The following is a 16,722-nucleotide window of genomic DNA, read 5'->3' as shown; positions in this document are numbered from 1 at the left end:
GTGAGCAGGGAAGTGCCACCTGTTTGCTTTCTGTCTCAACAAATCTGAAATGCTTACGCCCAGCTGGGGTTTTGTGTGAATCCTGTTGAGGAGTAAAAACACTAGCACAGCTCATTTAGCTGCTTGCCAAGACTCTTGAGATCTCTAAGCACAGACTAGCAGAGCAGTCTAGGGATGCTCAGGACACACCTGGCTCCACTCATATTGCTGGTGCACCAGGGGAGCTGGACAGCCTATGGCTGACTCTATTTTAAAATAACATGGGTCTTTTCATAGTGGTCACTCATTTCTACAGTGGTTATTTGCTTCACTTCTTGGTATTACTGTTTGTTGTTCTTTTTTAAGGTACACTCGTTTATATATAGGTTATACATAAAAGGCTTACTTGAAACACATCCTTAAAGTGCTAGTGAAGATTCTTGTCCTTAAAATCCATGACTCCTATAAGACTTGCGGGAGGACAAGAAATGTATTTCAGATTCTCTTCGTGTATGTGGTTTCAACTAAAGAGGACTAAACATTCACTATACAAATGAATAAAGTCTAGATTTGTTATCACAAGAAATTTTTAATATGGTTTGTGACAAGCAATATCAAAGTAACCAACTCTCAAGCTTCATCTGAAACCAGACAACTCTCAGCAACAAAAAATGCTGTGCACTGATAAACATAGGAGGCATATTGTATTTTTTTAATTAAATATGAAAACATGAGCTGTGTACATTATTTTTTTCCCTAGAAAACACAGCAATTTCAAAAGTTTATCATAAAATATTTTCATGAAATGAGTGAACCAGCAAACACATGCACTTGTGTGCCTTCCCCCCTCCAAAGATAAATGTGATAAAGAGACATACGCAAATGTAGAAGGTAACAGAACAAGTGGCGTTTTGTTGTTGGTTGGTTCTTTTTGGAAAGGATGGAATGTAACATTGTGCTCGACTTTCTATGTCACAACAAAAAATATTTGGTGCAATATTTGAACGTTTTCTTTTTTTTAAGTTTCAATCTGGTGGAGAAAAATACCCTTTTTTTCTATAATAAAATATGTCTGTTCTTTTTAAAACGTAACTTTTTTTTTCTTCACAAAATAATTTTGTAAACTGTCATTTCAAGGGCAAGGTAGGCGGTGTCATGTCAATGTCCTCCCCCCATTTAAAAATGTGATCTGTTATCTGAAGCAAAACAGGGAAACACAAAAAAAGAGCTGAGCAGAGGCTGCTTTGCAAAGAGAAAGAAGGGTGTGTTGGACGGGGAGAGGGGAGGGTTGTGTGGTGGGGCAGGAAAAAGTTAAAGGTCACTTTCGCCATAGAGCGCCGTGGAGAAAGACATGTAGTCCAGGGCACCGGGTACAGCATCACGGCCAGTGTAGGGTGCCATCCTAGCAATGCAGTACTCAGCCTGATCAGGAGGCAGTTCCCGCCGTAACTCATCCACAGTGATGTAGTTCTGCAATGAAGACACAGGATAAGGCGTACGTTATCTTCAAAACACTGACAACCATCGGAGGTACCTCACTCCCTGCCCCCGCAGGGCAGCAGACAGCAGCCAGGGGCTGACCACAACAACGAGACTTGTACCATGCACCCATACATAGAGCTCGCAGGGCATGCACCTCTCAGGGAAATACAGTTGCTCTCCCTACTGTTTGGCCAAGAAAATGTTTTTACCCAGGAGAGGAGGACTGTTTTTGTAGGAGACATGCTGGCACACCTCAAGAAAAGACTGATGGGAGTTCAGCTAAATTGTTGTACCTTCTCATTGAAAGTGGAGGTCTGGCTTAAGGCAAACAGGAAGAAGCAGAAATTTCATTTGGATCCTGCCCCTGTCAGTTAGCAGTTAATGCTGCTTGGGAGCTGCCATCCCATCTCCTCAAAGCATGGAAGGGAGCCAGCCCCGCTAGCACTGGCTGGTGGCAGCAGACAAGTGAACACTTCTGGAAGCTTTCACAGCTCCGCTAATAATTCTTGTCTTTCACAGCAGGCATTTTTAATAAGCAAGCAAAATGTCTTACATCAATTTGGCTTCTGGAGGTTCATTCGGCTGAGGTGAGGCTAGCTTGGGATCTTTCCATGCAGCAAGTAACAGTAACTGCCTGTTTGCTAACCAGTAGGTTGTGTTTAGCTAACTGACTTGCTTGAAGTTTTCTGAATTACAACTCAGGTTTCAGAGTCTCTCTGTCTCTTTCTTTCCTTTTCCTTCCTATTCCTTTTTTGCATGCCTTCAATTCTGTGACTGGAATGAGTAGGAGATTTTTCTTCATAATGAAATATTGTCTGATTCATGTTATAGGCACTACAGCATATTAAACACCAACAATTATATTTAATGTACAGTGATGATGTGTCGTTGCGCTAGTAATCCTGCTCAGTACGAGAGGAACCACAGGTTCAGACTAACTAACTATAGTGAGTTAGTAAATAACACTATATCCCCAAAAGCTTCCTTTCTCAGTGTTTAGCCCATCATGTTAAGCTAGAATTTTCAGGCCTTGAAAGAAAGTAGAACTGACTTTAGTTAGGTATCATGCCTTACAGAAAGATGGACATCATGGGTTTCTACATTACAAGTTATGGAAAGATATTAGTGAAGCACAAAAACCTACGCTGGATGAAAGGATAACTTATGATAGCCTGAGAAGTAGAATCCCGTGTTTCACGTGAGAGGAATAAAATCATTAGAAAACAAAGAGAATCATTAGTATTAGAGATATCACTTTTTTTTTTTTTTTTCCCAATTAAATTGAAGATTAGTGGGGATTTTTATGTTAGAAAATTAGGAACATATAATTTTTTATATCATCTGGTTCCAGTGTCATTGCAAATTTAGAAGAGTCAGCATCATCCTGTGAGTTTTCTTATTTTCAACCAACTTATTATTAAAATATGCCCTCCTAAAAATGTGTAGCTTGCAGATATAACATATCTTTAGTGACAATCCAGTCTCGCCTCTCGGCCTTTTGATAAGATAATGTGTAGCATTCCGTGATTGACTGTGTAATGACTGCAGTGCCACACGTATATCTACAATGATTGTCTGGAGTTTATAGCTGTCAGTAATTAACAGTTTTTCAAGAAGATTAATCAAGAACCATCTGTTTAATCTATTCATACATTTTAAAGTAACAAATTGAAACTAAGCTCTTAATCAATTTTTTAATGCCAGAGTGGGCAACATAGTTCTGCTGATCTGCTGACAGCTGAACAGGACTTTCAAGTGCCTTGGCAGGCTGCTCATTAACCCACACTTCAGCCCTGCACTCCTCCAGCACTGCAGTGTTCCCATGAAAATGCCCTTCTTGCTGGAGAGTGCTTCCCTCGACACTTCCTCTTGCAGACAGGAGGGAAAAAGGAAGGCAGGAACAACACAAACTGGAAAGAAGACCGTAGAGCCTCACCTTATCTCCAGCCAGGATCTTGAAAGAGGCCATAACCTGGTCAGCAGTATCTGTATCTGCTGTTTCCCGGGACATGAAGTCGATGAAGGCCTGGAACGTCACTACGCCCATGCGATTAGGGTCGACAATGCTCATGATGCGGGCAAACTCTGCCTCTCCCTGGAGAATGAGAAAGTCATGTAAGCCTGGACACTTGGGCAGCAGTGCCATGAAAGTGAGGAGAAACTGTTCAGCAGCACATCTCACAGCTGGGAAAGCAAAGTCAAAGAGAAACAACTTCAACCTTTCATTAAAATACTCCTTTTTATCTGGCTGTGTGCAAATGCTTCCTACTCATTTGTCATCAGGAATATAATATTCTCAGCTATGCCTTAAGATAGCACCCAACTCCAGCTAGCTCTAGGATGAAGCTTCTCCTAGGGAACAATATCACACAGACTTGAGGAGAAGATGCAGTTTTCTCTTGTAGCAGGTGTTGTGCTGGATGTCTGCAGCAATATTGGAAGATTTGCACTCATTACATCCTTTTATTTCCTGGACTTTCATGGTTCTCTTCTGCTGCTAGAACAGAATTCGCCAGTAGAAACATCTATGGGGCCTTGAATGTTTTCTGGCTGTACTAACTAGGCAGGCTTTGGAGAAAAGAAATTCTGTATCGGAAAGGCTCAGTAAAGTAGCTTTTAGAGGAAAGGTTGTACATATAAGTTTACTACAGAAGGCAAAACCATGCAGAGTTTTCTGGTTTTCTGTAGGTTTTTATTTTTTTTTGCCTTTTTTATATAAACAAAATATTATCTGTTCTCATCACTGGGGATTCCTTTCTCTCCAGGTAAGGAGGAACAGAAATCAGAGCTGAGTATTCTCCTGGGTATATGATCTTCTAACACCTTTAGATCAGTATACCTGCCAGATTTATTGAAGTATCTCATCAAATGTTACTGCAGATTGGCACACTGCATCAAAAAGTGTCTGTGCTTAACACTGGGCTGAAAAGGAAGACAAATAAACACTGCTTTGCCTGACATAAGGAGCAAAGATACTGAGAGTAGAGCTCAACAATTTTGCACCTTAGTTTTCTCCTGCCCTTTAATGAACATCAGTATTTGGTGAAACTCTGCATTATTGTGCTTCTCAAGGTGCCACATGAATGTGTAAGTGCTTTGGTGAGGGAAAAGCTACAGGGAGGATGACTGGAACTTGAACCTACTTACATGAACAAAGAGATGTGAAATAAATGGCAGGAATGAGAGGAGCAACTTTGAATGTACTCAAAAATCGGGCTTCCAGAAGAGTTCAATTGATGCTTAGGTCTGGGAAACTTATGTGCCACTATGTAGAGCATATGTACCAATATAAGAAAGTTTATTGTTTCTTCCACTTGTAGCTGCACAGTTTGATAAACATAATTCTCACTTGAAATCCAAAGAATTAAGACAGTGATACCATTTCTTTTAAATCTTCTGCTACTGCTGCAAGACAATATTACATGTACTGGATTGAACTTTCATTGCTGGAATATGAGATCATATTTACCTTGATTCACTCACTACACATTCTACCTTTCTGAAGGTGGCTATAAGAATCACTTTGAACAGAAGCGATAGAGGGCTCTACATTACCATATTGTAACCCATCGAGATAAGGCAGGCTCGGAAATCTTCACAATCCATCATACCAGTCTTCTTCTACAGAGAGTGACGCAAAGATGGGAAAAGCCAAGAGAGAAAAGGAAGACCAGTCCAGAGAGAAATGAACCCACATGAGACATTACAAAGAGTTTTAGGGATGAGGAAATGGGAAAAAAAGTATTTAAAGGACAATGAAAAAAAATGTAGTAAAGATAGTTTATGAAAACATGATGTAGAAGTTGTTTTGGACACAGAATAGTTAGCATACACAGAAAACAATTATGAGAAAGCAGAAGATATTAAGCAAGACACAATAAGAGATGGACAAGAGAAGGAGAGTTAAGCGACACAGAAGTAAATGGAATAGTTTAAAGACATAAAAGGAATTCCCACAAGACAAATCATTACAGAATTAGGAAGGAATAGATACCAAGTTACATTTAGAGATAAAGTAGGAGGGAAAAGTGAAGCATATATAGTCAAACACAAGAACAGCAATGACAAATACATTAAGACAAACAAGAAAAGAAAGGGAAAAAAACACGTTATTTTTTCACAGCTTAATATCTGTCTGTGTTCACCACTAGCATTCAGTACCTGTGCATCGTTTCCAATATCGTAACCCAAGCTGATGAGACAGGCTTTGAATTCCTCAGGGCCAAGTGTGCCGGAGTGGTCCTGGTTATGCGGTGTGCCAGGCAGCAGGACATGCAGTGCCAGTGGGGTGACGGTGTGGGGCAGAAGGAAGGGAGACACAGAGGAAATCAAAGGGAGGTGGAAAGACAACAAACAGGTGCACCATGCAGTGGGTGAGAGGACAGGGAGAGGAAGAATGACATGCAGATAGAAACACAGGAAAGAAAAATAAAAAGTGCACAACATTAGATATCACAATGACATTTCAGGATGTGCTAAAAATGCTCTTGAAACAGTTCCTTCTGAGAAAGCTCATCATATCTTGAGAGCGTTTGAGTGATAAAAACAGTCATTGCTCAGAAGCCTCAAGATCTCCATCTCCCAAGTGAATTACTTGCATCACTGCTTGTTACCCATAGTGCCAGAAGCCCTGTGCTTCGCTAGTAACCTGGAGAGCAGGTAAGCAGGAAGAGGCAGTGGGAAGCATTGCCTAATTCTTTTAGTCAACAGTCCCACCAAAGGAGTAGGTGAGGACAGGTAGGTCTGGCAACACACCCAAGGAAGCTGAGCTGTCAGGGCATCCCAGGAACAGACAAAGAAAAACAGCTGAAGCTCAAGGGAGCAGTGTTATTGCTGTACTCGTGAGACCTGCACATAAGGTGGAACTTTGATTGGCAAGCTGTTTGAAGTGCTCAGCTCTGAAAACAGCACTACTGTACAGCACTGCGCAATGAGGCTTGGCAGCTGCTGTTTCCCTTGCTTATTCCCTGCTCTCCTAGTGTTCAGATGAATCCATGATCACAAACTACTACATGAACTGAGAATCCCCATTCACCCCACAGAATTTTAGCTCAGGACAGCCTCAGGCATCGAAGAGTGCCTGCTGGCAGCCACCATCTTTGGCCATAGAAAGGAAGCTACAAACATCACTTTGGGGCCAATTCCAATGTGACTTTCCTCAAACAATCAGCTTTTTAAAGCCAGCATCAAGCCCTCATAACTCAAACACATAGCTGAAGACTGGGAAAGACTCTATCTTTCTTTATTATCATTCAGGCTGTTGTGGAGGAAAGGGCAAATGATATACAGGTAAAAATGTTAAATCTACAGGGCTGTGTGGGGCCTGCTAAGGAAGGAAGGTGTGGTTTTGGTTTTCCTTTGAAAAACTAGGGAAGGGCCTGGATGCACTCAGCAATCTGAAAGGGTTGTCAGCCTCTGAGAGGGGAAGCTGTAGCCCTTATTTCAGGGGATCTTTCAAACAGTCTGGATCGTGCAGCAAATGGTGGAGGGCACCTACATTTTCATCACTGATTTAGTACCTGCAGGCTGCTCATGAATTTACAAACACAGAGGGGGTTAACAACTGAACCTACAGTCAGTCAGGTTTCAGGTTTGGGCTTCTGTCTCTGCCTCCCTGTGTGAAAGCTTTCTGATTTGGTCAATAGAAGGATGCTAGCTGATGGCTAGCACACAGAAGGAAGAGCTGCAGGGAGGGTATATAACTAAGGGGAGGATTTTCTTTGAGGAAATCTTTTCTTTTTGTATCTGTTATTGCCTTGACAGGTATTTCCAAAATAAGGCAAGGCAGGCTTTACATCAGGGTTTATTTATGTTTTGCAGCACCATGCTGTGCATAGATCCTTCCGTTTGCTCCATACAAGAGCAATGCTGTTTTTTTCAGTATCAGTTTATGTGGTGGTGTATTGGAGTGGAGGATGGCTGCTCCAAAGGATTTTATAAATCAACATAGTGAAGCTCAGCTAAAAGTCAAATTTCTTAAATAAGGCTTCACACATTTTCAAACTTTACCTTTACTAGGAATCTTGGCATTTCAGATATCCTTCAGTCTAATGATCATTTCTCAGTCTCTGTGCTCCACAGGAGTGGCATTTTAAAGAATCAAACATATTCTATTGACTTAGTTTTATCATGGTGACTGTTTCTTATTGCACTGTGCAGTCTATATGGAAGCTTGCAGCTTACCAAGCTGCAGTCAGCACTGACTTACCCTGTCAAAATGGTTGAAAGAGGCTCGGAACTCATTCATCTGTTCCTGGCTTATTCCTTTGGCATCACGGGTCAGAATCTGGTTTTCCACTTCATTAATGGTTCTAGCAATTGTTGTTAATAGCTGCTCCCAGCCCACTCGAATATGCTGGAAAAAAAAAAAAGAGAGTAAGACAATTTTAAAACTAAAAAGCAGCTCTTCTGCCTCTGAGGCTACTAGATCAAACGTGCCACTTGTGGCAAATTAATTGATCCTGATGGCCAAGGCAGTCTATTTGCTCATTAGAGCTTCCTTCTCATCTGCAGTGTGAGCCAACTGGATGTTTAAAATGTGAATTCTGACTGCAGAAAACATTGAAGAGGCCACTTTCTGCTCACAATAAAGTCCTGGTCTTATTGCAAAGGTCCTTTCCCTTATAGGTCAGCACAGTGGGGGCCTTTAACACAAAAGATAACTAAAGCCGATGCTTATAGGACTTATTTGGGCAGAAAACCCTCTTTACATGAATCAAGAAAATAAATGAACCACAGTCCTTGGAATATACTGGTGCTCCACTACATCTGTGGTCAGAGCAGAAACAAAAAAGCAAGTTTCAAAGCTCTCCGCTTTCCTAAGGACTACAACATATTGCCTGAACTGGATGCAGCTGGTGCAACAACAGATCAAGCTGTCTGAACTGCTGGCACTACATTGCAGGAAAAGGCACTGCAAAATGCTTACCTCCATGGTGTAGTTGGTGTGCTTGTTGTCAAAGATAAGCGCCTCCTGGATCTGTTGGTGGTCTCCTTCCAACTGGTCGATCTTTGGTTTGTAATTCACAATGCTTTTCTCATACTGCCGCAAGTGGTTGAGCTGGTCCTCCAGGGTCCCATGCATCTCTATTGAAATGCGGCCAATCTCCTGCATTAGCAAAGCCAGAAGTGTTAGACCTTGTTAGAAGGAAGAGCCTTCACATAGCTGATATTTATTAATGCAGCTATTTCATGCTTACACAGGACGATGAATCAAAACAAAAAATGCATCTCAGAGAGAAGTTGCTCTAGATGAGCAGACAGTATCAGCAAAAAATTCAGCAGAGCCTTGAACATTTTCCAAGTGGAGTGCATCATATCAGATGCACCTAATATAAGGATGCAAAAGAAGGAAACTGTAGTTCATAAGCTAGTACTGTAGCTAGCCAGAATTTTTCCTGATGCATTCTCTGCCACTGTGTTAATCCTTCCACAGAGTAATATTTCTGTAATTGCTGTCTTCTTATCTCCTACCCTCATTAACAGCTTCATAATTTTCATCTTACCAACTCCAATTACTTTAATTCATGGTTTACCTAAAGAGAGAAGATCTCCATTAAAAATGTTTCTCTTCTGCTGATGTTCAGTGCACTAGATGAATTTATTTTCTCAAGTGTAACAAGAGCCGTGTGCAACTGCTAATAAAGCAGTTCCATAAAATATGCTTTTGATGCAAGGTCTTTCCTATGCTGCGTATAAATTCAACTCTATTAAAATGCCAGTGCTCCCGATTCTGGGTAGCATTTTTTACCTCTTTACTACAGAGTTAGGGGAAGAAAAGTAAAAGCACTTCCGTAACTGATACCTATCTTTGGATTCTCTGTATTTTCTATAAAAGTTTCCCTTGTAATCTCAAGGAATAATGACGACATCAGTAATAAAAGGAGAATCAGAATAAAAGGGTCAGTGAAAATCACAGAAGAGAGAATGAAAATGAGTAAAGCTGTACCTCCATCTTGGTCTGAATCCAAGGACCAATGACATTGGCTTGTGCACCAAACTGCTTACGAAGTCTCTCATTTTGCTGCTGGCGAGCATGTTCTTCCATTAGGGCTTGATCCCTTCTAGGAACCAGCTGCCGCACCTAGAGCAAAGAGTAACAAGGTGTGCATTTTGTACATATAAAAACAAATGAATAATAACGGTAGAACTGCAGAGTCCCACTGTGAGTGAGTGAGTTTGTGAAGGGGCTGCTAAAAAAAGGCTCTTAATCCTGGCCACTTTTTGGGTGACCCCAGGTGGAGTGGGTGTTGGACCTGGGTACTCTCTATGGCTAGGGTTAGGTTTTGGAGAAAACACAGAGCTTTGCTGTCAGTGGGGTTGCAAACAGGCCTGTAAGAAAAGGGAGAGGAGTGTTTGTTCTGAAAAAAAGGCAGACATAAGCTTTAGGCCTTGCAAGGAGGCTCATGGAATGTGAATCCTCTTCAGTGCAGGATGAATTCTTCAAATTCATCTCATGCCATGAAAAGCAGCTTTCATCCACTATCTGGGGTTCTGGTGCCTGATATTTGCTTAAATGCACTAGTTGTAGTCTGCCACTGATTTCGTGGTAAGAACCATCAGCATAGGCTGGTACTAAGAGTAACTGCTCTGTTAGTACTGTAGCATTAGAAAGCTCCTTGTCTGTGGAGGCTGAATATCTGAAGGGTCGAATGGTAGAGAAGGACACTGACTCCCATACTGTACTTGCTTTTCAGGTCAACTGAGAACTTAAAATCTCAGAGTTCTAATTTCACATCTTTCCCTAAAAAAATAAGAACAAAAAGAGATCTGACACACTCAGGCATTTGTTTTAAAGGTCTCTTCCACTTTCCAAGAACATGGCATTTGAGCCAAAAACATAGGGCAAATGTGCAAAAGCTCAGCAGTAAGTGTGAGAATAACAGAGAAAATAATAATTCCCTTCCTAGAGCTCTGGTGACTGAGCCTTCCCCACACTAACTGCAATGCTGTAAAGAACTCACATGTTCCCATTTGCCATTGATCTCCTGTGGGGTGATTGTAGTGTAAGGATTTGTTCCTGCCATGTTGACATGGTACGTCTGGACAATCTTTGAGACTTCATTGTGGATTCCCAGGATGGCCTGTCGCTCCTTGTCGGCATCTGGCAAAGTGGCTTTGAACTGTTCATGGGCTGTGGTCAGTCCCTGTGGAAGGAAGACAGCAGCAAAAAAGAGCATTAGTCACTGAATAACCTCTTAACCAAATACATCCCTGCTGAAGAAACTGCAAAAGCTTACATGTTTCCAGGATTCAAAACAGGCTACTCTAACAGACTTCCAGTAACTCTCAGCATCACTAAACAGGTTGTTTTAAGTAGACTCCTTTTCCCTCTATTTGTTTCTGTTCCACGTTGACCAGAAACAGAGATCACATCCCAAAACACGATGGAATAATTCACAGTTTAAGGGAAACTGTTTCCCCAACACTGCTGTGTGACAGGCTGTTAGTCCCCCTAGGGAAGACAGAACTGCTAGCATTACTCTAAAGAGGACACATCTCATGAGCCTAAATGCACAATTCAGTTCTCCTCCCACTAGATACGTACTAGCTCTACAACAAAGATGACTCCAGATGAATAACGAAGTCAGATCCAGTCTGATCAGTGTAAGTTAGAGCTAGATGAAGGTCTTTCAGACCACAGCAAACCTGCACAGGCAACATAAGCTCCTGTTGCTGAAAAGCACTCCCTCTCCCTGTACACAACAGGCTCTTTCTGTTCCCCATCTGGCTGTGGTGCCCAGACTGTGATCCAAAGACCGAAGTTGGGGGCATGCTTGCTGGCAGCTTGTGGACAGCTGACAAGCCAGTTGGTCCTGGCTCACTTCCCACTGCTTCTACAGGCCTTTAAGATACTTCATCCCAGAAGTCTGGAAGATCAAGAGTCGGGAAGCAAACACAGGGGAAGAGGCAGCAAAACAGATGTGAGACAAAAACATGTGCAGGGATAATGGAAGGAACAGTGCGGACAGAAAAGGGAATGAAAGTAAACCTTGTAACTGACCACTCTCTTACAACACATTCACTGTAACTACTTCTGTTAAATTGTTTCCTTACACGGTGACTCATTACTTTGCAGCTGCTGCAGTGGCCATAGAAATGTAATGAAAGTCTGTGAGACCTGGGGAATATTCTGCAGTCACAAAAGAGATGATGGAAATGCTTAAGCGCTGTTCAGATTTGTTTTGCATTATGAAAAACTTATTCAAGAGAGAGAGGTGAATGTAGAAACTCCACAGTAACAGGGCTCAAACCAGGCTGGGGCTGTACTACTTGCTTCTGTCTCCCTGACTGCCTTGTGTCCCCTGCTGGTTTCCCACTCGCTGCCTCACTGATGGCCATATTGCTGTCAGCCTTTCCTACAAAACACTCATCGAGTTTTGACAAACTGACCACGTCTTGAGAAAGCACAATATCAGGAGGAAATCAGGGCAGTAGCACAGCAACTGCTAACTGTAAGAATATCCTGGCTATTCATCTCAACCAGCTAAATCCAAACGAATGCCTGGATTCTTTTCAGGAGCTCACCAAGCAGAGGAAACTGTCTCCCTTCTAGAACCCAGAGAAGGATAATTCCTGCTCTCAAAGGTGAGAAAACTACCTGTAGATACTTCAAATTCCTTTCATTACACCCTTTCAGAAGAGGAAATCCCCATTGTCTTGCAAGAGCCAAGAAGTGTTTGGCTTCAAATGGCAATCCACTAACAAAGTGCAGTATCCTGGTGTTTCCTCTGCTCAGCAATGAAACCCAGCCGGCAGATGACACATCACATAGGACCAAATGACCTACATATAACATTAGATGGGACAATTGACCCACAGAACCTGACAGCAGCACTAAGTTCTGTTCATTTTGATTAAATAATAATAATGATAAACAAACAAACAATCAAAAAAGCCTAACAAACACAGGACAATAAAAAATCCTCTAAGCATTCCAGCTCTCATTAGTAAGATTGAAGTCACAATGAAAAATCCACTTTCAGTTCTCTGTAATCAGCTAGGATAGTGTGAACTCAACTCACATCTACTCAGATACAGGTTTTTAGAAGTAATCAAGGAAAAGCATGATCCTTTTTGTTGCTTGTGCTATGGGTCATTCAGTAGAACAGCACCATCAAAACATGACCTAAATATCCAGCACCATTAGGAATTCAGAAGACCTCTGACTTCCCTCTATCCCAGCACAATGCAAATGACCGCTCTGTACCTGGATCTCCTCAATGGTGTGAACAATGAATGTGTCCTGCAGGTCCTCCATGGCCCCTTCCATCCAGTTATTGAAGGGGGCAGCTCGTTTGGCATATTCCAGGTACAGCTGGTCAATTGTTTCCAGTAGCTTCTCTGTCCTCTAAGCATGCACAAAAAGAAAAGAAAGAAAATCAGGGAAGATGGTTTAGAGAATAAAAACGACACAAATGTGAGGGCTCTTTGAGTTGCTCCTTACTTTCAGACCTGCTTGGTACTCTCAGGGGGGCACTACAGCAAAAGTCTCTTCTAAGACATTACTCAAAGGATGGATTTTTTGCTCACTCTGAGGAAAAAGTATGAGGTCCTTTGAAACAAAATGAGTCCTTTCAAGCAGAATAAAATTACAAACACAGAGGACTAGAAATATCAATAAATCAATAGTCTGAGCAAATGAATGGTACTGTAACTGGGCTGGAAACAAGGTGGTTAAATACACAGCTTTGGGTTACAGGCTGGGATTTCTAGATGTGGGCAAAAGGGCTGAAATAGGGCATTCATGCCCACTGCAGCTTGTTTTCCATGAATGACCTACTCATGTAATCCCAAAGGCCCGTTTGGAGGTATGACTCACCTCTAAAGCTTCTCTACGTTTCTGGGTTAGGGCACCCAGATTATCCCACTGATCACAGATCTTCTGGCACCTGGCATTGACACTCGGAGAGTCATAATAGTCCAGCTCACTATGAGGGGTGGAGAAAAGAACAAAATACCAAATAAAGGCCTTTTGGAGAAGAATGATAAATACATTAGAAATCTTTATCAGTCTTAAGAACAGATGCAAACTGATTGTTTTGTGGTCTCTGCAAATGAAGTATGCCAGGAAGACAATAGTATCTAGCCTTGGAGACTCCGCACTTCAAACAGCACAGAACAGGAAGAAAAATAACCACACTCAAGGCTGTTCTTGGCTACCTGACGAGAATCACTTGGCACTGGGGGAAGGGAGTGGAATCTTTTCTTGGGATGGGAATAAGCAGATTAAAAGCAGCAGTATGTCACTGTATTCTGCTTAAGAACATCAAATAGGCTAGTTACCTGCATGTACCTGATATACACCAGGACAAAGGGCAACAATGGTTTTATTTCAAATGCAAAGAAGCCACTTAAGATTGTTTTAAGTGCTGCACAAGAGAGGTGTCAATCTGCAGCAACAATTTGTTTATTTAGGACAATTGCTGAATTACAGTGAAGGTTTCTCCCTGATATGCCAGACAGATAGTACTTGGCTACACTGTAGCCTGGCATTCCTGGAAGAAGGGCTGTTAAGAGCATGGCTGGAAAACCGGGGTAGTGGTAGGCTGAAGCTTGTGGTTTTGCACTGCATTTTGCTCTTGGTTCTGCACATGATCAAAGAGGGAGAAGCTTGTAGGCTGAGGGAGACAAGCCCTGGAAACAGTAAAGTGTCACCCATGAAAGAAGGTGGAATAACTTGCTGAGCTACCAAAAGACCCTGGGCAATATGATGAGCATTTCTTTTAAGCAGTAATACAGGTTTCAACAGTTTCCTCCTACTTCATTTCTTCCTATCATTGTACTGCCCCTCCTGAGGTGTGTGGGCACGACTGTTGGTGGAGTCTTGGGGAAAACTAGTCATGAAACTGCCTTGGGCTAAAAATAACATTTTCTTTGCTGCGTTTTTAATCCAGATCAGTTCCTTGATCTACTTTGCTGCACAGCAAGCACTGCAGCTGAAATAACTGCTCCTGAGACTTGCTTATTATGCACTTGGATCACTTGCGCTGGGGAGTTAAATGTGCCCATGCCCCCCACACATGCCTGGAACGAACAGTCACAGACCTTCTTGTTCTCCCTGGCAGTGCATCTCTGAGGGGAAAAGGAGAGCTCAGCCATGTTTATTTGAAGGCACAGTGTCACTGCTAATGTGGGAGATGGCTTTTGGAAAGATGGCAGAGCATTCTGTTCTCACACTTCGGAGGAAATTACCTCTCTCTCAATTAAGGATGCATCCTTCCCTGTCGCTATTAGAGTTGCAGCTGTTTGTCTGGCATGTAGCATTTGCTTTGAAAGTGACAGGTCAGCTAATGCTTGCTGACTAACTAGCCTCAGTTTTAATCTTACTGACATGGAGGATTGAACTTGAACTCTCCTCCTGTTACAAGGTCAGTCCTCCAGTGGCAAAGGGAACACTTCTGTAAATCTGTGTTGGTAAAGGAGATAATGATCTTGATCCAATAATCCTGATTTTTTAGTAAAAAAGAGTCATTCAGCCCTAGGGAGCAGGTCTAATCCAGACAATATCTAACTTGAGATAGGTTGATGTGATATGGAAGTATTTTTAATTATAGGAAACAAAGTGAAAGCCAAACTGCTCAGACTGTTTTTGCCAAGAAATACGCAGGGCTTAAAAATCTTTCTCTGTGCTCTCCCTAGCAATCAACTTCCCACTCTGATGAGACACCACTTATCCTGGTGACTGGTCGCTCCTCACCCCAGGAAAAGGTGCAGAGGTGAAGGTTTCTAAGCCAGGGGGAAACCCAGAGGGAACTGAGTTGCTGGAAAGAGCCTCTGGTACAAGTGCTAACTGCATTCACGTCTTACATTATTCTTAGAGTGAAATGCCTGCAGTGGCAACAGAGGCCACGATGGGCTGAAACAACTGATCTTTTCCCTTCACTATTTCTGATAAAACTGAGCCAACTGGGAGTCTCTGAAGTGCACACTATCCTCTGCTATTTCCTTCTGTTCCTGGAAAAGCCGAACACTGCTTCAACTCTGAAACCTAGCAGGGGCCAGAGACAGGTTTCCTCCTTAGGAAAAGGTTCATGGCAGCATAATGAGCTGGAAAAGAGTGGAAACTTGGCTTGAGAATGTAATTCTGCCTCCCCCTCATCAGCACCCACAACTAAACCATTTCCTGGCCTGCTTTTCTGGTGTGTCTGGATACTGAAGAGCAGTATCCTAGATACAGTTTGGAAACACTTAAGACTTCCCAACATTTTTGTATGGGAATGATTTCGTGGCTGTTCAGAGGGCAAAGCAGATCAGGCCTCCCTGGCCACAAGGATCAGATGTATGCTGGGGTGCCGTACTTCAGCTCTTGTGCAATAGCAGCAATCTGTTCCACACGGTCCTGGTGTGCAGCCAGGTCGCTCTCAAAGGCCTCGTGTTTCTTCAGCAGGGCCTTTATCTCCGAGAGGGTAGCAGTTTCGTAATCCTTCTGCTGCAGCATCGCTTCCTTACCTGGGGAGGGAGCCAAAGGACAGGAGAATGAAGGACTGGACCCAGTGCTCCCAAAGCCAGCTCCCTTGCACCTAGACAGCCCTGGGGCCCTCCATTTTGCACTTTCCCCACTCCAGACACTCTGCCCAAGTCTTGCCCTCACACATACTTGCCTACGGCTGCAAAATTACAACTTTTAAACCACTGAGAATGAGTTTGCCACGATCAGCAGAGATGCAAATAGCACAGCTCAGGCCACTGCAGTCACAGTTTATACTGAACTCATCTCACTATGTGCAAACTGTGCTACACTGGTCCTGTAGATGCCAACTGCAGCATTTACTGTAAAGCAACCTCTTCTCTCCTCTGTAGCTCTATTTTATCCAAGAATCTCACTCTGTCAGCTAGGGAAAGCAGATGCAGAATAGAGATCATGGTGATTTTCATGTTTTTTTCCTAATAAAGTAATAAATGAATCCCTGAAAAGGAAAATCCCATAGAAGAACCTATATATGATCCATCTCTTCCTCTCTGCATAACTGACAGCACTATGTCATGCAATAGGAAGCATGTAGGCTGGCATTTACCATCTGTCCAGGACTCGTGAATAGATGCCTTCTGCCGGAACTTCTCTGCCAGGTGATCCAGCCTCTCTAGCCTCCGAATCTCATTCAACAACCACTCCTCGTAGCCCTTTTCAGCCTGCTCTAGGCCACCCCAGGCATTGTTTATATCCTACAGACAGGAGCATGGGAAGAAATTGAAGTTAGAAGTTAGTGTAGAAGTACTTCAGAATTATTCCCAGGAGGCTACATGTTTCACATTGGTTGG

General features: G+C 42.6%; 1 protein-coding gene across 6 annotated transcripts in view; it reads right to left on the bottom strand.

Annotated features, from left to right (window-relative positions):
- Nucleotides 1-548: 548 nt before the first annotated feature.
- Nucleotides 549-16,722, bottom strand: part of ACTN1 (actinin alpha 1) — a 77,897-nt gene continuing 61,723 nt past the window's right edge. For 2 of the 6 annotated variants that reach the window (XM_085549004.1, XM_085549005.1), the window contains exons 11-22: nt 16,479-16,626; nt 15,762-15,912; nt 13,283-13,391; nt 12,671-12,811; nt 10,425-10,607; nt 9,410-9,544; nt 8,390-8,569; nt 7,670-7,816; nt 5,623-5,703; nt 5,017-5,082; nt 3,398-3,556; nt 549-1,449 (exon numbers count right to left, since the gene is read on the bottom strand). In XM_085549004.1, the coding sequence (XP_085405130.1) occupies nt 1,291-1,449; nt 3,398-3,556; nt 5,017-5,082; nt 5,623-5,703; nt 7,670-7,816; nt 8,390-8,569; nt 9,410-9,544; nt 10,425-10,607; nt 12,671-12,811; nt 13,283-13,391; nt 15,762-15,912; nt 16,479-16,626 (1,659 nt within the window). In that variant the 3' untranslated portion in view covers nt 549-1,290. The remainder of the gene's footprint in view (nt 1,450-3,397; nt 3,557-5,016; nt 5,083-5,622; nt 5,704-7,669; nt 7,817-8,389; nt 8,570-9,409; nt 9,545-10,424; nt 10,608-12,670; nt 12,812-13,282; nt 13,392-15,761; nt 15,913-16,478; nt 16,627-16,722) is intronic. The other 4 variants (XM_085549006.1, XM_085549007.1, XM_085549008.1 and 1 more) reach the window with 2 other exon arrangements.

This window comes from Coturnix japonica, chromosome 5 (assembly GCF_054131305.1).
Source record: "Coturnix japonica strain WE chromosome 5, WE-NBRP24, whole genome shotgun sequence".
Classification (NCBI taxonomy): domain Eukaryota; kingdom Metazoa; phylum Chordata; class Aves; order Galliformes; family Phasianidae; genus Coturnix; species Coturnix japonica.
Note: the sequence above shows the minus strand (reverse complement) of the source record. Positions and strands in the feature narration are given on the sequence as shown.